The sequence below is a fragment of the Falco biarmicus genome, chromosome Z, assembly GCF_023638135.1.
Source record: "Falco biarmicus isolate bFalBia1 chromosome Z, bFalBia1.pri, whole genome shotgun sequence".
Taxonomy (NCBI): Eukaryota; Metazoa; Chordata; class Aves; order Falconiformes; family Falconidae; genus Falco; species Falco biarmicus.
This window is the reverse complement of record NC_079311.1, coordinates 66,670,012-66,696,046: the sequence shown is the minus strand read 5'-3', so window position 1 is coordinate 66,696,046 and position 26,035 is coordinate 66,670,012. Positions and strand designations below refer to the sequence as shown.

Here is a 26,035-nt window from a genome sequence, read left to right as displayed (position 1 = left end):
ATGTGCAGCCTTCCTTCTCTAGCTTGAAATTTATGGTCTACCCCAAAATACTTTAAAACTTTTTTTTCTCTTTTTTTTTTTTTTTTTTTTTTTGTTACATGAGTGTTATTTAGTGAATTGTGCAAAATGAACTAGTGAAACTGGACTTACATGGTAAACAAAACATTCTAGCCTCTGTCACCACTGCCAGTAGTGGAAATCTGTGGAAAAAGCAGAAGCAAGAGCAAGAAGATAGAACTGAGTTTTCATCTAGGTAGGGACTTCTTCTGATCAAGAGGCATGAAACCATTCCCAATAAGCTCCACCAACTACGGAATGGAACAAGTTTTAGGTACTAGCTAAGAAAAATGTTACAATCATTTGATGTCATTGTGACATCTAGAATGTAACAATTTTTTCTCACTGTGGCTATATGCGATAACTGGGGGAAATGAACAAGTATAAACTCCATTACACAAACCAACGCAACATTTAAGTACATAGCATCAAGTCAGATCATATTGTGGCTGAAAAACAGGGAACTGTCTGCTAGAGACTAGTGCATTTATTTAGGCACAAAACAAAATGATTCCCCAGTCTGAGATTCTTTAATCCATTTCATTGCATTACAGACAGACAATCGTTTTGTTGTACTGACATAGCTGGGAAGACACATGCCCTGCATGGGCAATGATGTTTTCCCTCTTATAAAAACAATTTTATCCTGAAGTTTTGGATTCCATATCTTTTACAGTGCTCCACTTTGGACAGGACTGTGGGCACTAAGGCCCGAGTTTAGGCAACTTGGATTTAACTTAATCCTCTGTGCCACCTCTGGAAACTCAGCCTTTAATGCATACAGACCTCTGGTGCAGAACAAGCTGACCTCTTAGAAATAGGTTCTGATTTCTGTCTCAGTCTGGGCCTGAACAACATACCAGGCACATAATAAGCAAAGAGCTAAAAATATGTCACATTCTACCAGGAGAATGTCAGGATTTCATGTTTTGTCCAAGACTCTGTATGTTAAGACTTCTACACTGGCAGAACAACACAGCTATGCAAGTACAATGATGTACTTTCAGCAACTGCACACTCTAGTATTCAGCAGCATTACCTGCAAAAGACCTCAAATTCCTATTACAGCAAAATAGATATTTGCCATGTGAGAGAAACTGGCAGTAAAGGACCTAGAAAAGAAGCACATCCAGAAAAGGTACTCAAATACATGTTTAATTTCACTCCAGATTAGTCACAATCTGGAATTTAAATGCATGCTTAAATGCTTTCTCAGACATGGTCAGAGAATAGAGGTACAGGTCACACATACAAAATTGTGTCATATTTATGATTTAATTCTACTGAAATCAGTGACTTCTTCCACCTTTAGATACTAAGTTAAAATACTTCTGGGGCAATACAGTTTGATCACTCAGTAACGAACTAGCATAATTAACTAACAAATGAGCACTTCTCAGTGATAAAGAAATGTATGTTCTTATTTTGACGGTTAAGCATCCAACAGAATATGCATGGCTTCAGTACTGACAGCTCCTACCCTACCACAGCCCCCCATCACGTGTTATACACCTCTTCCTACATTTGGCAAACCAATACAATGTAGGTACTGCCTAAGGAAAGAGAGAGAATTTCTGTAAGAATCATAAAAGCAAGTAAAGAGATTAATTACACTCCTTTCCCCCTATTCAAAAGAGAAAAGAAGTTTTTAACATTTTCAAAAACTTTTAAACTCCTTTCAAAACTATTTTGAATATTTAAATCAGATTATAAACATTTGATAAAATCTGCTGCAACAAACACGCTCATATTAGAAGACAGGCACAGGATAAGTAATTTCCCATTCTTAGACATCAACTTCTTGGTAGTCATTTCTCAACTGATAACCAACATTCTCATTTTCTAACCTATTTTGAAGACCACATGAGATGATGTCAGAAACAAGCAGTTTAGTAGCAGATTTATTGTAAATTAACTTTTTACTAGATAAAAAAGATGAGTGGTCTCAACCTTCCACACTTAAAGATTGCATACACGTGACTTATCAACAGAAGATGAGGTTTTTAAAATTTCACACCCATTTCCAGATACTTGTGCCCCTGTTAACATCATCAACCTCTTTTCATGCATTTGTAAAATGTAATTTTCCATGGGCTGACACTGCTTTACCGGCCTAATCTCCCATTCTTCCCCAGCTACAGGTAATACTCAAAATAAATCTCAAGCAGAAAAAAAAAGAAATCCAAACAATATGAGTTTCTGAGCTCACGGGGTTTTTAATATACAAATGTATGAGTGAATCCTTACCCCTTGCCTCCTGTCATTCCTAATAATGAAAGCAAAGCTCCAAAGATGTCTGTGGATAGAACACATTTTGAATAGCACTGAATAGCACTAAATTCCATCTGAATAGCATCTGAAGACCAATCCTGACATCTTTACTTAGCTGTTGACAGTGTGCAAGTCTTAACACGGACAGACATCTGTTAAAGTCCAAGAGGTTTGGTCCTTGTGAACGCTAAAGAAGATTCATAAGAAGGTGATAGCTGCCAGGTTTGCTGACACTCAGAATTAATTGGTAACTTTAAGGAATGAATGAACTAAATGTTGTGTTAGATCCAAACTTCTTTGACTATGTCCATCTGGCTTATTAACCAGTTCATTACATAATTATACATAATATAACTATTGTGTGATTATTTATATTTTCAATCATTGTTAAACATATCAGGTAAGTTTAAGGAAAGGAAACAATTCAAAACAATAAAGACAGTTTTCTAATTAAGCTAGTTATCATTACTACTATGAAAAAACCAAAGAATTCCCAAGAAATCATTTATATTTAGCCACAATTACATATTTAACCTAGATCTCTAGAAATACTTAGACAGATTCTGTTCCATGACCCATGTGATATATAGAACAATACAGACCCCTGGACTGTCCTCTGCTGATTCTAGCCCTTTGAATGATTCAAGCGAATTTACACATTATTGGCATGTGGTTCCCAATGGGGATGGTAAGATGTAAAATCACTTAGAAAATCATAGCTAAAAGCAGGACCTAAGATTTTACGCTGGCACTTGATACAGTGTGGATTCCATCCATGCTTGCTAGTTTAATGAAAATAAATATCATGTTATTCTTCAGAGTCAGAATATTTTTTCTCTAGGGTAAGTAAGACAAGCTACTAACATTTCACATGATGGACTGACGGGGAAAATTGCTTTTTCTTGAAAAAAAATATACTATCTTCTGCCATGTTTCCACTGGAAGGAACACACATATTTTGAATTATTGAATCTTCTAAATACATTTAATCACTTGCTTTCAAGGAAAAGAAGTCACAAGAATGAGCTCAAATAATCATTAGAAAAAGCCTTGCTGCTGTGCTTGCTCTGCCCAGGCTCACAGCATTTCCACAGACAAGCTATCCCATCAGCCGCAACAGAAAAGAGCCTGTTCTGATCTGGGTTCAGAGCTATATGCAGGACTCTCCCTTTGTGACCTGTAAAATAAAATATATACAAAAGAAGGAAAGATTCATCACAATTCTACTCTGATTATGCCAGTCACTTTCACCACTGCCACACATACTGTAGCTTGTTCCACTTCTACTGTAGCAGCAAAATATGCTGCATAGGATGTGGGAAGCTAGCACTACCTATAGAATATTTTCACATTAAGAAAGAGCTGAAGGCAATATTTTCTCATTAGGGATCAAGCTTTAACTGCCAGGACTGCAGCACATTGAGAAGATATTTCTGTCAAAGGAGAGCATTGAACCTGAACTCTTTGATTCTTCACACACTTAACAACGTAAGTCTCATCTGTGTTTGGTGATGTATCTCACTGCTGAGACACCCCATCTGGCTGCACATACCTTGGGGACAGTTTGCAGCTGATCCAACAATAATGAGACTGTGTCCCCAGCTGCTCAGTTATTGTTGTTAAGAAGATCATTTAACAGTGATCCTACAAAATAATTTACTGGAATTGTATGTTGAGTTTGTCCGCAGTTGCAGTAGGCTTTGGGAGCTAGACATTGAAGACCACAAGCTACACCAGTCTGGGAGAACAAAGAATGTGCAAAACTCATTAACCTGATTATACAAGAATCTCTCTCAGTAGAATCAACTGAATTTGAACTGAAGCCAGAAAGAGTCTGATACTAAGCTGAGACTGCTGAGAGCTGTATTTACCTCACTGCTCTGCCATAGACCTCCTGTATCATCTAGCACAATGCCAATGCTAAGCAAATCCATGAAGCTTTTAAGCACACAGGGGCCTGAGAAATGAGGAGCCTTTTTACTCCAAGTTACTGGCCATTAGCTCCTCTGGTTGGGTGAGTTACCGACAATCATATAGCACAGCTAGTCACCCAAGGTCAAAAAAAACCTTCTGAGACGCAGTGTATCTCACCTAAAACAGACCAGATGAACCACATCCTAAAAGGAAGTGTGAAGGTACATATGAAGTCTTGGGTGACCAACTTGAATGAGCATAGGTGACACATCCTCTGTACCCAAGTTCACTATGAACACAAAGGAACAGCACTTCCCTAGCTCAAAATAATTTTATGAGAATAAACATGTGAGGAACTGTAAAGCCCTCTGATACTGTGGTACTTACCACAACGGCACCTGGTGAAGATTCATAGAACTGCTGCAGATGGACAGTCTGCCCTAACTTTGCGAAGCTGCTACAGAGCCACTGTGACAAAAAGCAAATATCAGCTGTCCTGGTGCTAAGTAACATGGTCCCTCTGCTAAACTTTGTGACTAGAATTTTGGTAACAACGTTATATTATTTCAGCAGAATCTAATTTTCAGGCTTTGCTCCTTCTCAGGTTATTGAAGTGTACACTATCTTTGTCAATATTTAAGACCATGAATTTACAATTCAGCAAATTCTTTACACTGCCTCCATTCAGTGTCTGTAGTGACTTTGACAGAAGAGCTGGAGATGTAGTTTTTGGAGGCACCCAAATCTATCCACAACACTGACCGAAATTTAATTAACAGTTTCAGTCAAAAAGAAGTGAAGGGGGACAGGGAGAAATCAGAAAAGTTGAGATGCTCATTTCCATGTTTTCTGAGTGGAGTTTTCTGGTTTTATTTCATTGTTTCAAGATCACATTCAGATATGTTTCAAAGCAATTACTGTTTTGTTTGCTGGTGTGTTTTCTTTGATCTACAACATCTTTTCTAAGGGGAGGGCATTTATATCCAAAATTTAATCTTTTTTTCTAGTAAATTACTAGTTCTATCAGGAGTATCTCAAAAATCGACTTAGTGCTATAAAAAGGTTACTATCTTTCAGTTGTTATTCTGTTCTGAATATGCTCAGTAATAGGTAACCTCAATTACTAAACTACCTAAAAGTAGCTTGACAGGGCTTCATTGTTAGCTGAGGTCTTCAGCGTTTTGCAGGAGGATTAAATAATGAGATTCAGTTACAATTTATCTGTTCATTTTTTTGGGTGTAAAACTCATGTGGTTAAGGATGTCTGAGGCTCACTTTGAACCATCCCACAATCATTCACCACAGTATTTTTTCTGAACATATTTTGATACATTCACAATTTTTTTCCAATATTCAATTGGTTATAGTAAGGTATTATGAGCTGTCATAAGCATGAATGTATGTGTGTAACAATTACCTCGTCTATTTGTTCATGAAAATTAGTTTCTTTTGCATATAAGTAAACTGAATAGGAAACAGGATGATAAGTAAACCTCTGGCTTCACCAAATTACCAATGCATTTGACTTATATGGTAAATACTTTACACCATACACTATTCTCAAAGGTGAAATTCAATCTAGTTTTCATTTCAAATAGTATATTCAAGACTTACAACGATTTCAGAAACCTCAAGCTACTTTATAATGATGGTGTCACTTTCCAGATCATTTCTCAGGAACATCACAGGACATTCCTTAAAAGCTGTACATAAATGAGGATGGATAAGGAAAAGCAACACAGACAAGCAACATTACACAAAGATAATGTAACTACATCTACATATGTCTCTTCTGGTCCTTTCTCTTCCATCCATCTTTGTTTTGACTCTCTTGTGCTTTCCTCTTACAGGCTAGTGTTGAAGCCAAGTCCCTGGTTCCACCCAAGTCCCTGGTTCCAAGCACAGCATCCCAGCATAGCTAGGATTTAATAGATTAGGAATTTAATGAATGCCTTCAAATGTAGCAATAGGGTACAAAAAGTATTTGTTAATATCAGCTGTCAGGTTAAAAATCCAGGGCTTCTTTGGCCATATCTTGTCAGTCTGTGAAAAAACAACCATACTTGGGAAAATGCAGTCAGTGTGCAAGTAATTTGTGACTTTCCTTTAACTTCAGATGCTTCTGTTGGATTGCTTCAGTTAACACTGAAACAAGTAAAATAATGGATAGGAAGTAACAGCAAGCATCAGAAACAAGGCGACTTAATAGAAAGTAACTTTTATGTGTAGGGTAGCCCTACAGCACCATGGACCAATACAGAGCTGCAAGGAAACTCCACTTTCCTTTAGCTGTCAGCATGGTACAAGGGAAACATGCTGCACCACATTGCTTCACAGCCAAAATCATGCATTAAAACCCAGACAGCTCTAAATAAAACACGGAGATTTATTTCAAACACCATTTGGACGCTGGTTCAGTATCCTTACATGATGAGCTGCAAAATCAAAAAGCCACATCTAGTTTGTGTTGCCCAGGAGACCATCAGCCTCGAATATATTGGAGGCAACCTGGCACTGGCACACTCAATTCAGGCCTAGTAAGCCTTAGGGAGAAGTGGAAATCCACACCCTGCACCTGGGATGACCTTAGAAATTAGAGGAGAGAATCCCATCATTAAAATCAAGGAATTTTACAGAAGCACCTTACACGATTATCTTAGGAAGTCAACATTTACAATCCCATGAATCAGAATTGTGCTTATGAATGTATGTGGTGTAGGCAGAGGGAGGATGTGTAGGTGACTGCTCTTTTAACTCTGTATGTAAACGCGTAAAGTATGCACTTGCAAAAACACAGTGATTAGACAGACAGTTAACTGAAATAGTTAAAACTATTAACTGAAATACTTGCCATAGAGTTCTGATGAATTGATAAGCATGGGATACTTCCATATCTTCATCTGATTTCCAGGAAGGCCTTGTCCAGTCATCAGTTCACTGGTTTGGGGTAACCAGAGCAAGGAACAAACCTATTGCAATTTAAAATTCTGCTTTTGTTTTCAGGAAGGGTCAACATAACACCATTCAATATATTTCAAAGGTTATCTACAACGTTTAAACAAGCTACTGAGAAATAGTCCCAGCAGGATATTTACTTATTTAAAAGGATCATTTCTTTCTTTACAATACTTCAAAGTACAATTGCCTTATTGTCCTATGTAAATGTGATTAACAGCCTATTAGTATAACACCAAAGCCCTTCAGACACATCCTCAGCTAAGTTGTAACAGCTCCAGGAAAATCAACAGTTAGGCTGCTTTACTCCAGCTGCGAATCTGTTCTTCTGTCTCTTAATATTCAAACTCCAGAGGCAGATATTTGCCCTCTGACTCTTCTAACCTCTTCCCACCCCAGGACTCTGGGAATTTTCCCTCCCACTCAACATTCTCTCCACATCCAAGAGTTTTGGCCAGAACTATTATTGCCAATAAAGAAAAGATTATGCTAAGTGTCTGGCTGCAAGACCAACTCCTCTTCAATCACTTCTGTGTGGAGACAGAAGCAGTGAATGGAAACAACAAACCGCTTCTGAGTTCAGTCACACACTGCCGTGTTGAATGTAGCACAATTGCACATCCAGAGAAAATCCTGCTGTTCTTCTGACTGCAGAACCACCCTCAAAGTCAGTGGTAGTTTGCCAAATGAGCATAGCTTTACCAGAAGAGCATAGCCTAAGTATGCAGACATTTCATCATTTCACCTGAGAATCTGTAGCTGCACTTTGGATAATTTTCTCACAATTTATGTCCCAGACACGCAAAATCCTGTCCTTCATTCCACCCCCTGTAGCAAGGACTTTGGACTGCCAAGGACACCAGTTCATTGCCTAAAAAAAAAAAAAAAAAAAAATAATAAAAAAAAAAGAGATGCCAGAACAGACTAGGAGGTTAGCTGTAAAAACAGAATAGTTTTTGCTTAAAAGACTAGTTGGAAAAATGAACTGCAACAAGCACCCAGAATACACGTTCGCAGAACAGCAGGATCCCAAAACTCCAAATGTTGCTTTCCTTGTCATTGCTCCACAGTAGCCTGCACTGCCCCACATACACTCACAGAACTCCAGCTTCTCTGTTTACCCTTCATAGACTCACACTCAGGACCAGAAGAACCCAGCAGGATATGGTCTTACTGCCTATGCTAAGCCATCACAGAAGCCTAAGCAACGTGACTTACAGGGCTTAAAAGAGACAAGGTTTCTTCTGACATATTTCCAGGATATGCCTAAGGCCCAGACTCTACCCGAAGAAAAGCTACTAAGAATTCAATTCCATCTGTTTCAACAAACTCCTTCAACCTTTTAACTCCAATGCTTCAGGCCAGCCGCAGACTTTTGGGAGAATAAACAGCTCATATATTCTGGGCTCCCCTGCCTCTTATTGCTGATACCTGTCCTTTCTCCCACACAGACTGGAACTTTCTAAAGATGAAAAATCTTAAATGGTCTCATTTCCAGTTTCCTACTTCAGATTATTTGCTACCAGCGAACACATAAAAATATGGACAGAAGAAACTGCATATTTAAATTAACTGCAGTAGAGAGAACTTTCCAAAATTCCAAAAATTGAAAGATCTTGTTTGTTAACTTGTAAGTATCGCATCATCAAACTTTTCTGTGCAAGGCAGAGAGATAAAGAACGCTGTAAATTTTAGTTCTGTTTGACATTATATTTACAAAGGCCTACTAATCCAGTAAAATTTCATAATCAAAGCCCTAGCAAATTTATCTGTGACTTGGTATGAGGAGAACTGGTCTTAAAATTAACTGCATCACAGACAGGGAGAAGAAACTAATAGGTATCACTGAAATAACTTGAAAAATTTCCTAACTGTCTCCATCAACAATGTGATTTCAAGAGAGCAAATATAGAAAAGCAGACAATCTTTTTCCATATACCTTAACTGCTGAAGAATGAGGTATGGTTTTCAGTGGCTGCAACTGCAATTTCACACCAGGGTCACCAGGCCAGATATTTAATATACCATCACTAGACCCACTGGCCAGCAACTGGTCAGTTAGTGACCATTTCAAGCTGCAAATGCTTTTTTTGTTGTGGCGAAGAGTCCCAACATGGTGTTGAGCAACCCGAACATCATGGTGATGAATAGATCCTAGTCGTGAACCACTGTAGATGAGAACAGACAGCATGGGTTTAATGTTAAAGAAGACAAGCTACAACATCACACTGATGTGAGTCAGATGTGTGGTTTCAGAACCAAACCACATCAGGGTGGTGCATCTGCAGAACAACACTATTTCAGTAAAAGGAAACACAAACCAACCATTGAAAGCACACCCTGACTGTAGAGGTGGCTGACAAGAGAAATAAGCCAAGCAGCTGCTCAGTTCAAGCCAGGCAGAATACCTGTTCTCTCTCATGGTTTTCATTTCCCTGAAGATATATTGCACTGTATTCCACTAATCCACACCCTGTCAAGCCATTTAATGTAAACTATTTCCTGTTCTTCATGAAAAATCATTTTGCAAAATGATTTTTGCCAAGGCCAGATATGGCTCTATGCCCAACAAAAAGGGAGTGTAAAACTACATCGCTCTGGGAAAGGGCTTCCTAGCGAGTAACTTGGTTCTGTCTCTTCTCCCTCCCACTTCCAGGCTTAAATAAATCTGCACAGCTTGACACTGTTGCAGTAATTGCCTGTCAGGAAATGGATGCATGGTTCTACAGCCAGTATCATCAGTTTATCAAAAGAAGGAAGAAATATCCTGCCTGGAAGCACAGCTACTGTTACAGCTTAGTTCTGAGATACAGGTTTTACATATGAACAGTACAGCTGAAATGAAAATATTGAAAATACCTTGCAGTACATTTTCTTTTCCTGCCTTTCTAAGGATACTACCTACAGTAAACCTATGACAAAACAGAAGGGCTTCCTGCTGGAAATTCACATTTCCAACACGATGACATGTATCTGGCATCACTTATTAATTGAAGGCAATAATGACTGGAGACTGTCCCATACCGGCTCTTCAAAACATTTCAGATCCAAGTTGAGTGATGTGGAAACTCTAGAAAAGCACACTCAAAACTGACTGATTGCAAGAAATGTCATTCTGTTGTGTTTGTATTATGGACTTGCCAAGCTCTTGAAGTTCACCAAAAAGCATGAAAGATTGCAACCAAGCAGTGCTTCAGTGAATATTAAGCACACTTTTCTGGAAAATACCTAGAAAATACATGACAATATGTGCATTGTATGCAAAGCCATCATCATTTGCCTCCCAAAGATTTACACTGATTTTTCCTACTAAATACTATGCAGAAAATTTAACCAAGTATATCGGGTCTGGCTAAGATGGAGTTAATTTTCCCCATAGCAGCCCTCACAGTGCTGTGCCTTGCATTGGTAGCCAGAAAGGCAGTGATAACACACCGGTGTTTTGTCTTTTGGCTACTGCTGAGCAGCGCTCGCACAGCATCAAGGCTGTCCCTCCAACCTTTCCCCCCTCATCAGTAGGCTGGGGGTGGGCAGGGTCTTGGGAGGGGACATGGCCAGGACAGCTGATACAAACTCACCAAAGGGATATTCCATACCGTATGACATCTGCTTAGCAATAAAAGCTAAAAGAGGGTGCGAAGCATGTGGCAGCATTCATTATTATAACTTTTGTCTTCCAGAACAACTGCTATGTGTACTAAAGCCATACTTCCCAGCAAGTGCCTGGACATTGCCTGCTGATGGGAAGTAGACAATAATCTTTTGTTTGCCTTCACTTCTACACACAGCCCCACTTTGGTTTATTAAACTGCCTTTATCTTGACCCAAAAGGTTTTTCCATCCTATTTTCTCCCCTCCCCATCCTGCCGAGTAGGGGAGTGATAGAGCAGCTTGGTGGGCACCTGGTATCAAGGCAAGGTCAACTCACCACACCAAAAGAAACAGAACTGAATTGCCAGTGTTGGCCATATTAAGGTTTTCGGTACTTCTAGTGGTATGCATGGGAAAGAACTGGGGTCCTGAGAATCCTGGCTGAAAGGAATTTTTTCCACTTGGCATCAAATCAGAATTATTTGCTTTTGACACAGAAGGTGGCGTCTGTTTTGCTAAAGACAAAAAGAAGCCAACAAAATTTTGTGATGGATTAATTTATGGTACTGAAATTTATTTACAGGTTCATGATGATGTGTTGTTGGGCTATTTTAAACCACTGAAATTAGTATGTAATCCCAAAGTATCGATTGTCCACAGTGAAGTTTACTGTAAGAATGTTGCTCTTATTTTAGTAACAATGAGTATTAACTTCATATCTTTTTTCTACTTATACAGGTATTTTAATTCTGCCTTAATGTTAGAATGAACTGGTTAGTTTCAAACCCAACAAGAGAAATAAATGTTATCTCAACCTAATCTGTTAACCATAACAGTTCACTGGTTCATGCTGAATTTTATCACCAATTTCTATTCAGATAAATCTATAATTTGATTTTCTCTGTTGCTTTCACTCCTCTGGCCAAGCTGAAATGCAAATTGAAACTATTGCGTATTCTAATAAGGTCATGGCATTGGCAGGATGTTCTAGCTGCATCCTTGTAACTTAACACACGCAATGTACCAGCTCCAGTAACGGCATTTTATTAACTGGTTGTTCAGCCGGTATTCTTGTACTGCACTGCACCTAGCAGACCTAATACAATCAAAACCAAAACCCAGAGCATCTTGAAAAATCAAAATAACACTACCTCTAGTGTTCATATCCAGAGATACCAGTGTCATTTTGAGTTTAACAAGTAAGTCTACCTTTGCTATTAGTTCTGCATTTAAGTAAAACAGAAGGCTATCATATGATTTTAAAATCATAGAAGCATCCATCCTAAACAAGTCTAACCTAAGCCCCTTCAAGTGTGAGTCAAAGATCTGAAACAGGAAGCGGGAGGAATAAAACAATAAAAGAGTACACTTGATCTTTCTCATCTGAGTCCCCATATTGAAATGATCCCTAAATATAAAATATTCACCAGCTAGTTTAAAATTCACCCTTGGCAAAGCAAAGGTCAACCACTTCACTCCTCCTTGGGTTGTAGGCAGCAGTGAGCCAGTCTTCCTTTGCAGATACCCAGCTAGAGAGGTGTGTAACTCTTAACAGCTGTGTTTTGCTGTGCACCTCAAAAGACAGATGTAATCTTGATATCAACAGAGGGGCAGACTAAACTACGTGTCCTTTCCCTGGCACTGGGCAGGCTATGATCAGGCTTTGTGCAAAACCAGAGCCACAGTCTCCACATCCTAGTAAAATTCTGCGAGTGCTGACAGTTTTCTGGAAGGACAGTAAGAAGAGAGATTAAAGAGGCAGGCTAAATCCCCTTTGGCTGCTTTCCTGCCACACAGTAAATCTACATATTATTTCTGAGATGCCCAATAAGTAGAGGGACAGGATAAATCATCTTTGAGCAAAGCCAAAGAAAACAACCAAAGTGAACGGGACATTTGTATAAGTAAAAGCCACAGGACTCCGCCTGGGAATATACTACACCACTCACCTGCTCAGAATATGATGATTCCAGCTCAGCGCTCCAACTACAGACAGGTGACCAAACATATTTCTCAACCTCTTTTTGGTTTCAATGTCCCACAGCTGCCAAACCAAAAAAAATGGGAAATACAAATTCAACAACAAAAAGAAAAAAAATTCTTGCTGTCTTCATTTGTTTGCAAGTAACCCACCTCCCAGTTCTGCTCTGACATATGGACAACCTCAAGCTCATTTATTTCAAAAGTTAAGAAGGAGTATTTCCAGATTTTGGCAGCTATATCCATGATGCTGAAGTGGACTGAAGAGAATGCACATCTCCTGAGTTTAAAGCTATTTATTAACACGTTAGTATTTGGAAGTCTGTACTTGAAAGCACTGGCCTTCAGTACCTTCAGATTGCTGACTCAGGACTGCAGCTGGTAGGTCCCTATATTATCTAGCATCTCAGCCAAAGTCCCCAAAAAATCTTTTGATAATAGGACTGTTGCATAAAAGCAGGCTGACAGATATGTGTATAATCACACTGAAGTCAGATTCTCATGTGTGAATTCATAAGGAGAGGTCGAGAGGTCAGAGTATGGATCACTACAATAATCTTAGCAAGAGAGATACAAGAAAAAACTGTGCTGAGTAAAATAATTTAATGAAGGAGTTCCTCTTACTAGTGAAAAAAAATCTGATTGTCTCTGGACAACTGAATATTTATTCAGTCATCAGCTTTTTAATGGCTTCAGAGGCTCCATTACATATAGACAACTCTGGATGTTACTAAGCCATTCAGTAAGGTGCAGCCTGATACAGGGAAGTGCTATATGTTGTCTCCAGCAGAGTTCTTCTGTAGCTTAGCCCATCTTTTTTGTTTATTTTCTTAAAAAAAATTCAGTATCAAATTGTCATGTGGAGACTTTAGCTAAAAATGGAGAAAGACTAAAAAAGTAGACTATCTAGTACTTGTACTTCTCCATCGCTGGTGCCAATTGCAAGGCAAGTTCCTTCTTTTATCCAAGCCAGAGAAGAAATGTATTTGGAATTCGAATTCAAATAAATTCTTTCAATGGTTTGAAGAGCTCCTCCCTTCCAGATGTGTGCAGCCGGTCCTACAGCAACAGCCACAAGATTTTCCAGGCTCCAGTCCAGTATGTTTAGATCTAGAAGAAAGCTACCAAAAATTACTGCAAAAAAGTTGTAGGTAACAGGATGGGGTGAAAGGGAGTATCATTCTGGGGGAGAGAAACTTTTTTTCTAATAGCTATGGGAAAACTTCAAGAGAATGCTTCTACGAAACCGTTACTAGCAAGTATTGCTCCTACATGAAGGACAGTATCTCTAACTACATAAGGTCTCCACAAGACTAATCTCTACAAACTGGTACGTTTGCACAGCAGGATCTGACTTGCAGCTTCTCCACTAGATTTTTTTAATCTATCACGCTGTGTTTTGGATCACTATGTTATTCACTCTTCATTTCTGCCACCAGAAATGAGGCTCCCTCAGAAACCACTCCAGTTCCAAAACCACCCTTGTTCCAAGGTAATTCTTGTAATTGAGAAAGACAGAGGAGAGAGCCTATATGCTACAGTCTGTCCTACATCCTCAGGTTAATGATAACATTTATGCTGCTAATGATAAGGGTTATGATAATGATTTAGGGCAGCTTAAAAGTCATGACCTCTGAAGCACAGAAGACTTACCACAGGCCAAGGTCTGACATCATATTTTGGTAACTAAAATCACTCTGAAGAACAGCTGAATCCATCGGTCAGCTGTTTTAACTACAGTCCTGATCGGTGTAGCCAGAAATCACTTCCAAAGACTTCTGTTCATGCCGTTAGTCTTGTGACATACTTTGTGCACAGTGTAAATCACACAAACTTTTGTCCTGTTCATAGATATACATGAACACTTGCAAAGATATGTTGAAAAAAAACTCCACAGGGCAATTACAAACACTTGCACATAATGAGCTGTTCATTAGATCTTATGAACTGTTAAAACATGTATTTGCTGCTGTAGACCAGAGATCCATGTGTCTTCATGTGCAATTTGTGCATGTTTAATTTTTCCCTGTGCACCACCAAAGACACAAATGAGAATTCAGTTCAGAAGGTATCTATCATCTGTCAATGTATTTATCAATGTCACTGATCTCTGCCAAAACAAGAGATTTCAAAGTCTGCTCAATAAAGTTGCTGCTGTGTTGACTGGCTGCTGGATATCCAAGGCTGATAGCTGAAACGTTTTAACTTAATTAACCAGAGGTAAGTAAATTGGTTTGATTTGAAAGTTGTATTGAGATCTACAGCTGAAGGAAACTACGTGAGAGTTAGGTAGTATTGATTCTAGGGTTTGATCAGTCATGTCTCTGTCCTGGGACAGCCAGTTTTCAAAGATGTGTCCTTATAAGAAACGTGACTTCATGCATATGTCCTGCAGAGTTTCCATTTTATGTGAAGGGGACACACCTTTGCTATCTATCTTGAAATATACATAAGAATTCCCATTCTCTGTGAAAACCACCACACAGGAGAAATTAACTTACAGTAATCATTGCGCAAGCCACTAATATGAAGCCTCACTTCTGGTTCCCATAGTATGGAAGGCTTCATGGTGGTAACAGCTCTGAAGTCACTATGGGTCCCCTCTTGGCATCCTGTATTTGAAGATTCATCACACACAGATAAGTAATGCAAAAACACCACCAACTTTTCTCAGGCCTAAGCCTTTCACATTCTCACTATATTTGTCTCTCCATGGTCCAGAGGAGGCCAGAAGGGTCTAATTTATCCTGGGTAGGCTCCAAACATTCACGCTGAACTAGGTGAAAGCCACCTTTTACCACCTCTTTCAAACCTCCATAGATTTAGTCAGCTAGAACAGAGAATAGGGAACCCTATACTCTGTTTAAATTGTACCACAGCTCGATACGGAACATGGGGTTTTTTTGCCTTTTTCACCTTAGTTCTCTGTCAAAAGTTGTTAGTAGCAGAATGTTTCATACATGCTCTCCCACTTCAAAACCCCCTCACACAGCAATAAACTTTGCTTTCTCATGTTAATTTCTCACCAAAAGGTCTCCCCCACCAATACCTAACCACAGGAAAAGGTTTTTAAAGCACATGCACCTTGATCACAGCACACTAAGCTTGTGACAGCACATAAGCAAGAAACAAAAGCAAATAACAAGTACGAGCAAGCAGAAGAGTCACCCTTTATAGTCATTGTCTAACTTACGCTTCAAGGACTCCTAAACATCATAGTAAAAAACCCAGATCATTAGTGCTATGAACCATTTAATGCTAGATTTTTATGTGTAAGAAATCATTTTAATGTACTATGCAGAGCAGAAAGGCGGAGATTCACATTTCTGTGCTTCTCTCTGTGTTTTGACCTCCTTTTTCAATTATTCTCCAGAAAGAAGTATTTGCAATAAGTATTAAAATTTTCAGGGGCAGAAGACACTACTTATCTCTACTGGTAACCTCCTCCATTCAAAAAAATCCAACACTGACAAACTTAAATACACAGATAAACATCCTATATGGAAGTCCAATGACAAATTGTGGAGAAGTTATTTCACGCGGTCCTTCCTTAGTCTGTCCTGAATCTTCTCCCCTAATCCAAAATTCATTTCTGCCAGACCACAACTATTTCCCCTCTCAGCTGTGGTACCCCCTTTCTCTCCAAATAAGGACTGAAGATGAGCAAGAAGCAGACCACAGTGATTTCGTTCTGTGTCTAAAATTTTGTGGAGTTAAACTATCAAGAAGGCTTGCAGGAACAACCTTCTCAGACCTGCCCAACAGGAGATGTAACGCTGCATTCTACCCCTAAAAGGTCTAATGTCACTGAAATTAGATTTGTCTGTACAGAAAAATCTGTATTTCTAATATCTAGATTTTTGGTTATTTTTCCAAAACTTTACCAAACCTTTCTGAATCCAGCCAAGTAAGATAATTCAGGAAAATTAAGGCTCTTAATTGCAACAGTGAGATGAATGGCAACACTTCTGAAACACTGAAAATGCTTTTCTTCTTTAACATTGGTAACTGGTACTGAGTAGTGAGATATAAAGGATGAAATCATCTCTGTAACTCATTTGAGGCTTCTCTTCTCTCGTGAGTAATTAATTTGCCTACTGCAAATTCATACTGAATACACCATCAGGTCTATTCACCTACTTCATAGACACATGAATGTGCATAACAGGATTTTTAATTAGTGAAAATTAAGCTTCATTACACCATTTTGTGTTATTTTGCATTGGTACCAGCAGATATCACTGACTTTTAATTTCTTTTAATTTTGGTCTCACATGTCTGTGTCACTTCTCACAATGAGACTCAGGAAGTGGTAAGTAGTCAGTACTGTCACACTAGACCACATAATCAACAAGTGGATGGGTGGAATAAAAGCTGGTATTCCTGATACCTGTATTCTTTTGCCATCAAGAAAAGAACCACTGTCAACAATTCCTACACTGTTGCTATTGACTGTTCTGAAATGAGTCTTATTTGCATGAAGAAGAGCCACAAAGGCATATATAAAATCTATCCCACAGCTCCCAGCTTCTTCTACAGGAGCTGAACTCCAGATTCATAAAGAAGCTTTTCTTAATGTTTTTACATGAGTATGAATCAGGCCTTGACTGGCAAGAACCCATCATATACAGAAATAGCCAGATCACCAAAACAAATCATCTGTCCAAGACAGAACACAACAAAATATCTGCCTGATATTTAATGAATTCCCTCATACTAAAACAACTCTGGGAGTATCTGTATTATTTCACGGGTTAGCTCCTCACATCCCATCTCTTTTCCAGTCACCTGATCATTCACACTCCCTTATGCTCATTCATTCCCAGGACATCTTTTGAAGCAAATTTACCAACTCTCCCACAGATGAAACCTGAGGGAGTGCTAGGGACCGTTCACTCCAGCTGTATTTATCTACAGGTAAGAGCAAGAAGACTCGCCATCTCTGCATGTCTTGCACTCTCATGTATACAACAGTCCATATATATGATACATATCCTGTGCCCTTTCTGCAGCACAACTCTACATTATTTGTAGGGTTCTGAAACTGAAAAGCTAAAAGGAAATTAATGTTTTAGGGTCATCAACGCATTAAATGGGGCCCAAAGGACAGCCAGGTAAAATACTAGGGGTGAACCACACTGGAAGTCTTCACAGATGGTAGGAACTCTAAAAAAGTAGCCCCAAGCAGCATAGATCTCAACCACTTTGTATTATTCTGAAACACTTGCTGGAACAGGTAGATACACTTGCTTTTCCAGTGTAGATGCAGCCTGCTGTATCTCTCTGTTTAGCATGCATGACAATATTTGCTATATTGGGACATACCTTTCCAGATGCAACTGGTATTTTCACAGACCTTCATGTCACCATTTTCTGCAATGCTATATCCAACCTCCTGGAGCACTGGAAGCTGAGAAGAACATATCTGCTAATATATTGAAGTGAAAACATGACTTAGTGAAGAAATCTGTCAAAAACCTTATTTTAACATTATGGATAACACAACTCCCACCAAAGGACTCAACACTTGTCATATAAAAGCTTCAAAACAACTTGCCTCTTGGATGGGAGATCAGTAACAAATACGGCATACCAGTGTCCAAAATTGTGTGCTCTAATTTGAGCCACCATCTTCCCTTTCACAAAACACCAATTCACTGCTAATGATCACACAAACTTCAACAAAGTTGTTTGAACAAGACCATCTTACCAATGGAAGAGGTCCCAGGCCTGTACATCTGTAGGTCACCTGCCAAACCTTAGTGCCCTCTTGTTCTCTTCTGAATTGGCATTTGGGCTAATTTTACCAGCATGCAATGCCATGTTTTCTACATGCAGACAGTAAGTCTGATGCCTCAGGATTGCTCTATGAGAGAAGATCAGTTTTGTGGTGCATAAACTGTAAGGCCATTGATTCCACCATGACACCTACTAGAGTCAGAGTCCTCTCTCAAACCAGGGCTCCAAAGCCTGGACTCCATGATCCCATTCCTTAAACCAGTTCTACAATATGAAACTGAAAATATATACAAGGTGTCTCAGAGGAATAAAATTTTTTCCATTACATTATTATTTCCTTGGGCATCACAGAAATAGATGATGCAGCAAAAATAAGAAAAAGGAGATCAGAATTTTTAACAGAACCTTTTCTTTTTTCAAAAAAAAAATTAGCTTAGGCCTTTAGTCAAGATTCAAGCAAAGGCTCAGATCAGCTCACCCAGGATATGAACTTCTTCACCAACCCCTAGTGATATGCATTTCTTCACAATGTTCACCGAGTTGAATGCTCTGATGCCAGATGTCTGTTTGGTCTGTAATTCTTTATTTACAGTCAGGTGGAAATGCAGCTGATGTTTTTACCAGCCACTCAAGATTGGTATGTATTTCCTCTAAAGTCTTTGAAATCTGTCCTTCCAAGCACACTCAGTGTTACTCTTCTTCAAAACCCTGTTGCGATCATGATAAAAAATGTCTTACAAAAACATAGTGGAAAAAAAGTTTTCCTCCTTTACATATCCCAGCTGTTCTACAGCAGGCCTGCAGTTTTGAGAGGCACTTTCTGTATTATTTATATAGACAACTTGGCAGAAAGTTAATCAGATTGCTTGGATCTGTGTCCCTCTAAAATAAGTGCAGACATTTCTGTGGAAAACCAACTGTGTATACAAGGAAATAATCTTCTGGCCCACAAAGAGACCACATGCATTGATTGGATGTGAGATTTTATTTTCAATGTATTCCATCCATTCATGTTACCAGGCAGTCAAATTAAATAGTCATTAATTACTATATCTAAGAAAATTTATAGATTTTCATATGGTTTTAGCCAGGACTGACTTCCAAATGGTTTTAGGAAGAACTTGGGGTTTTGTTATCCCACAACGTTATCTCAAAGACCCGCACCCCAAACTTTTAGGAAATGGCTGTGGTCCTTGATGTCAAACGCTGAATATCTTAGTTCTAACTCAGCTCCCACTTGTAAATTACAGCGTAACTCCAGGTAAGTCACTTCACAGGAATGACAGACTGACACATGGTCCATACTGGGACCTGTACTGTTTAATATCTTCACCAATGACAGACAGTGGGGATCAAGTGCAGCCTCGGCAAGTTTGCAGCTGATACCAACCTGAGTGGTGCAGTTGACATGCCTGAGGGATGGGATGCCATTCAGAGGCACCTGGACAAGCTCAAGAAGCAGGCCCATGTGAACGTCATGAGATTCAGTAAGGCCAAGTGCAAGGTGCTGCACCTCAGTTGGGGCAACCTCCATTATCAATACAGGCTGAGGGAGGAAGGGGTTGAGAGCTGCCCTTCTAAAAACAGCTTGGGGGTACGGGTAGGTGAACATGAACATGAGCCAGCAATGTGTGCTCACAGCCCAGAAAGACAACTATACCCTGGGCAGCATCAAAAGAAGCATGGCCAGGAGCTTGAGGGAGGTGGTTCTGTCCCTCTACTCTGCTCTGGTGATACCCCACCTGGAGCACTGCATCCAGCTCTGGAGCCCTCAGCGCAGGCAAGACATGGACCTGCTGGAGCAGGTCCAGAGAAGGGCCACAAAAATGATCAGAGGGCAGAGCAGCTCTCCTGCAAAGACAGGCTGAGAGCACTGGGGTTGTTCATCTTGGAGAAAAAAGATTCTGGGGAGATCTTATCACAGCCTCTCAATATTTACAGAGGGCTTACAGGAAGATGGGGACAGACTTTTCAGTAGGGCCTGTAGCGATAGGACAAGGGGTTATGGTTTTAAAGTAAAAGAGGGTAGTTTCAGACAAGATATAAGGAAGAAATTTTTTACAACAAGGTGGTGAAAGACTGGAACAAGTCACCAAAAGAGGTGGTAGACGCCCCATCCCTGGAAAGATGAGGCTCTAAGCAACCTGATATAGTTGAAGTTGTCCCTGCTCATTGCAGGAGGGATGACCTTTAAGGGTCCTTTCCAAATGAAACCATTCTTTGACTCTATGACTAAGAGTGAAGACAATCACCGATGACACGTACTCATCTTTTAAAAGATTTTACATTTTAAGGAAGAATGTTTTACACACAGTACTTCATAGAAAGTTCTTACCATTTCACAAAAGAGTTCTATTAAATTTCTCTGTAGTGTGAATTCAACTAAGATTACTAAACCCATTGAGACGTATATCTTAACACTCAAAAAATTCACACTTTCCAATCAGACCATGGAGTGGGGCAGGAAGGACGCTGTTGAAAGGACCATTTCCCAGACTATTTTGCTTATTTAGAAAGGAAAGTGATTGCCCAGAGGACCAGGTTTCCCAGAATGATGTAAAAGCATGGTCTTTTTCCAACATCCAGCAACTTTCAAGAATACAATTATTACAAGGTATCAGTCAGTGAGCATGTTAGCCCACATGTCCTGACAGTATGTCCTCCTTTTCTTAGAAGTTGAGCTTGGTACCCTCACAGAAACTTCTCAATAATATTAATTAAGGATTCTAAACCACTATAAGCAAGGACATAGAGCATGCATCTCTGAAGCATCCTTACTCAACAGCTACGGTCAACAGCTATCAGTATCTTCAGTACTGAACTTGTAACTGGTGCAATCAAGGAAAGGAGAGCACACCAAAAAGAAAAAAAAGCATGGTCACTGACTAAAAGTTTACAACTTAATTATTGAACAGTCACAATTTGATAGCACTAAAGTAGATAAGTTGTTTTGAGTGTAATGTTAGGGTAATGAGTTTCACTAATGCAGACAAGCATCACCCAAGAATTCAATTTTCAAGAAGTCGGTGAACAGAAATAGGTGGGTGGCTAGAGCACAGGTTTATTTAGGATGACCAAAAAGCAACAGATAATGCCTAAAAAGAAAAAGTGGCAGTGTCCACTAGGAAAAAAGAAGGTATAACATGTACAGCAACAGAAAATAACACCTAAATGCGAAGTGATCTGAAGCCTTTGTTTCACATATTAGGCAAATTCCATGCGTTCTTTTATCCTTGAACAAGAATCTGACCTTTTACTGTCATGACAAAAAATTTTACTCTCAGAAAGCTACTTTCTGCCAAATTTCTCATAGCATTTCTGTCTACGTGATAAAATGAACAGCTACATCCTGCACAACCGAAGAAATTATCTTCTTTGCACATAGTGGTTATTAAAGCAAGTGGAAAACTGAGTCATTCATGCTTTGCGTACTTTTTGCAACGTATGTTTTCCCTCAGAGGTAAAAAACATATCTTGAGGGCTTCATTAGCTTGGTTTCAATTTTAGTTTGCAGGACAGTAATCTGAAGGAGGGGGAGAGCAGCTAGATCAAATAAATAACAAAGTTGCTCCTGACATCTCTCTAGCAGGCATTTCCTAAATAGACCTCCTCATGTTGCTGTTCTCCATGCCAATAAGGCAGTATCCACACAACAGATTCCAGATCAAAAATAAGATTTAAAAACAAACAAACAAAAAAAACCCCAGGAAAACAAATACCCTACCAATGCATCTGAATGTTGTATTACTCACTTGTTTCTTTTCCATTCCAGCTCTCATATTACTGCTCCCTTCCAAGCCTAATGCAGCATGACTGCTAGGTAGAGTCACAACAGTTTTTGTAACGGAGAGTTTCTTAGGCACCTGAGGTGTCACTGCAGAAAGAATTTCAATGGAATCAATTCCTTTAAAAAACATCACAGGAATATTTGTCAAGTACTTCTCAGAACAGCACCAATTTCATAGTAACAGTACTCTAAAAGCAGATCTGACACAATAAGTGGGACAATGCAAATAAGTGACATTTGAACCAGTCACCCTTGCTTTCCTTTTGTCAGTGGAGACATTTCTACAGCATTATTTCTCTTATCCTAAAACATGTGTCTAAATAAAGGTCAGATTGATCACTCGCTTTCTAAAGAGTGCTTGTTTACTACTGCAGCTCATAACCAGCCTTATATTTATCACCGGCTACACAGAAAATCCATTTCTGATTTCCCAGAACCTGTATACAGCCTTTCACCACTGCTAACAGAGACAGCATGAAGGACTTTTTATTCTAGAAACTGAAGTAGGGAAGACTTCACCCTGTGTTAGAACCTGGGTTTCTCAGAGCTGGGCATGTATTTCTGAACAGTTCTGGTATTGTGCTTAGCAGAAGACAAATTGCACTTTCTAGCCAAGAGCCACAGCGTCACAGGAACATATCCTGAACACTAAACAGCATCTCTTATTTGTTCTCTAAAGATTTCAATTATTAATCAAGAAATGAGCTATTTAGATCCCTCAGTCTTCCAGGAAGCTCTTCTTGTACGTGCTGCATGTAGACCCTTCCGCACTTTCTCACAGGACTGCTGGAAGTAGGAGTTGGTGAGTTCAAGGGCTCATATTCAGCCTTTTGTCAGCTCCTTCTGCTGTTGAGGAAGAGAAACAGCTTCCCCTATAGTCAGTTCTTCAGACAAAGTCCGAGTACTGAAAGTTTGATCTGTGTTGTGAGCGGCCCTCAGGTCTCTCCCTAAAGTGAGCTGAGTGTGAGCGTCCCTTGGCTGCTGTCCCTTTGTCAATACTTGACGCTTCATGCATTGGAGCAGACCCAGTGACACAAGGCAAGCTTCTTCTTCAGCGAGCGTATGCTAGAGCACATGCAGGCATGTAGACTGATCCAAGTTCTGCAGTTATGGCCGGGTCTGCAGCAGCTGCGTGTAAGGCAAAGGAGAAGCAGAAGGAAGAGGTGAGGCCTCATGACTTCTCCTGCTCTCCTCTGTCAGTTACCGTTAGCTACTCCAACAAACCCTGCACACTGTCACAGCCCAGTGCCACTTAAACTCGGCCCGATACAGCCCGCACCACAGAGGAAGAAAGGCTGGTCTGCAGCAAGCGTCGCTGGGCTGGGGATGAGACTGACTTTTCTTTCTCCTTTGCACACCCACCTCCACGACCTGCTGCCCCGGGCAGCCTGCGCACTGGTAACAGGAACCTTAGCCCCAGCTTTCCTTTCACGACAGCGGCGCACTGCTGCCCTGAGGCCGCTGTCCCGCCGCGCCTGGGCAGCCCTGCGCAGACCGCTGCTGCTGCACACCGCCATGCCCAAAGCACCTGGACACGGCCAATGCCCAACACCAGCCCACACCTCACACGACACCCCGCTCCGGGTTGCTCCAGGATTCCTTCCTGGCACCTTCTGTGAGGGAGCAGTGGGTGGACATCCGCAGTTTGGCCACCCTCTGCATGAAAACCCTTCGCACCCCGCCTGACCTGGAGTCTCCCCGGGGGCGCGGCCGCGCTGGGGCCCCGCGGAGGCACCGAGGCGGGCGGGGGAGCGGCCTCTCGCGTGCAGCTGCTGCCATCTTGTGACAATGGGGCTGCTCGCCACCGCAGCGCGGGCCGCCAGCCTCCTCTTCATGGAGCTCTTAAACCCGGAGTACGTGATCCTTCCCGAGTCTGGGACCTGCACAAGGGACAGGAGACAAAACACCAACTAAAAAATGCGTCATGACTTAACAGCATTCCCGTTCCTCAATGATGTTTCAGGTTTTTGTCTGCTGCGCTACAAGGGCTCAAGCCCACCTCAGAGCAACGGGCCGTGGAAACGGATGTTGGGCTGAGTATGGCTCCAGCAGTCGGTCACCTGGGTGGAGAAAGAGTAAGGAGTGGGGAAAAAACATAAAGAAATGTTTCTGGTTAGGTATGTAGCCCTGAAAACTGTCACACAGCCTGTAGCAGAGAAAAAAAAAAACCCCACCAACTAAATCTGTGTCACTCATGCACTAGGCTACAGCACTGGCCTTTGAAAGATCCGAGATCTTCAGACACTTTCCATAGGCTCATGGGTCTGGTCTTTCCTAAGACATGGGCATTTGGGCAAACCCACATGTCAGCTGTCTGGAACCAGGCTGGTATTCTGATCTTCACTCAAATGAGGGCTTAGATCTCTTCCGATTTCTAAATCTCACCACCACTGCAGCTTGCTCATGTTACTATTTTTAATATTATCTCACATTTTTTAATACATTAAGGCATACTAAATGAAAATTCAATGACAGATTTACATTTCTTACTTTCAGATTAATTCATAGAGCAATTTGTGTCAGAAAAACGTAAAACATAAGAATGTATCAAAATTTGAAATCTAACAGCCTAGATAATACTGAACACAAGGCTTTGTTTTTCAGACAATTTTAAAGCAATGTTTTAGGTGAAAGTAACAACAGTAAGGAAGCACAGCAAGTATAATAGGCTTCTGGATCATTATTAGGTACTTCAGTAATATTTATAATACGCTAAGTCTTGTAATTTTTTAATTTCTGAAATAATATTAGACACAAATTACAAGCTGTTGACACATAACTTAGACACCACGATCTTGCATGGATTTTCTAAAATCAAACACATTCAAACTTGCTTTTAAAGTCAGAATCAGTCACCTGTGCTTGCTTGTTGAGTAAAGCTTTGTTCATTACAGCCATGAGGTCTGTGCCTTTTCTGTCCCCGCCACCAAAACAGTACTCACAGGCCTCACTGCCATACAGAGATCAAGCCTCACATGTCCCCAATTCACGGGAAACACCCATACAAATACTGAAATGTCACAGTCTTTCCCAAGCATCTCTCACGTAGAACTGCATGAAACCCTCTATATAATCTTGTTACACAAAATGGACATGGGCTTTAGCTATTTAGAGATTATAGAAATGGTTCAAATCAGGGATAGATGAGGTGATCTCAAAGTTGCTGAAAAGCAGCAGACCCCCAGATTCCAGGTTTCACCTTCAGAAAGTCCCACTCTATTTTCATCCTTTAAAATGTAGCCTCTCAGCACAGCGAAGTATCAGTAAGAAGAACGACAACTGAGACAGAAATCACTCTTCAGTGGTGGTTTGGACAGGCAGGAAAAGAAAGTTAGCAGAGACTGACAGGCAACATGGATTGAAAGACAAGTAACAGCTTAGAAAAGCCCCCAAAACTAAGCATTAGCAGGACAAAATAAAATTATGGAAGCTGAAAGGAAGAGAGAGAACAGCAAATGGACATAAAGAAAGAGAGGACTGAGGACAGGAAGACCTGATAAAAGACAAAGAGGAAAATTTTGGGTTTTCCATAACTGAGTTCTAACCACTACATGTTGATGTGCTATTAGAAACCAAGAGCAACAGGCAAGCATCTCTAAAATAGAAAACAATAAACAAAGACAGGTAAGACACCAGACCTGTGTGGCATTGAAGTTCAGGTTGTCTTTCACAATGGCCTCAACAAAACACCAATGGAGCTGCCTGGCTTATACCCGAGATTCTCAGCTAACATACTCTTTG

At 40.2% G+C, this 26,035-nt stretch overlaps 1 protein-coding gene across 1 annotated transcript; it reads right to left on the bottom strand.

Annotated features, from left to right (window-relative positions):
- Positions 1-1,306: 1,306 nt before the first annotated feature.
- CDC20B (cell division cycle 20B) lies at positions 1,307-25,192 on the bottom strand. The gene is made up of 11 exons (XM_056323693.1): positions 25,151-25,192; positions 23,982-24,174; positions 22,260-22,381; positions 18,094-18,193; positions 15,270-15,380; positions 13,682-13,878; positions 12,738-12,832; positions 9,137-9,365; positions 7,943-8,068; positions 7,094-7,211; positions 1,307-3,505 (listed from the first exon to the last, which is right to left on the bottom strand). Exons 1-11 carry the CDS (start codon positions 25,190-25,192, stop codon positions 3,342-3,344), a joined length of 1,497 nt encoding a protein of 498 aa, XP_056179668.1. The 3' UTR covers positions 1,307-3,341.
- Positions 25,193-26,035: the final 843 nt, after the last annotated feature.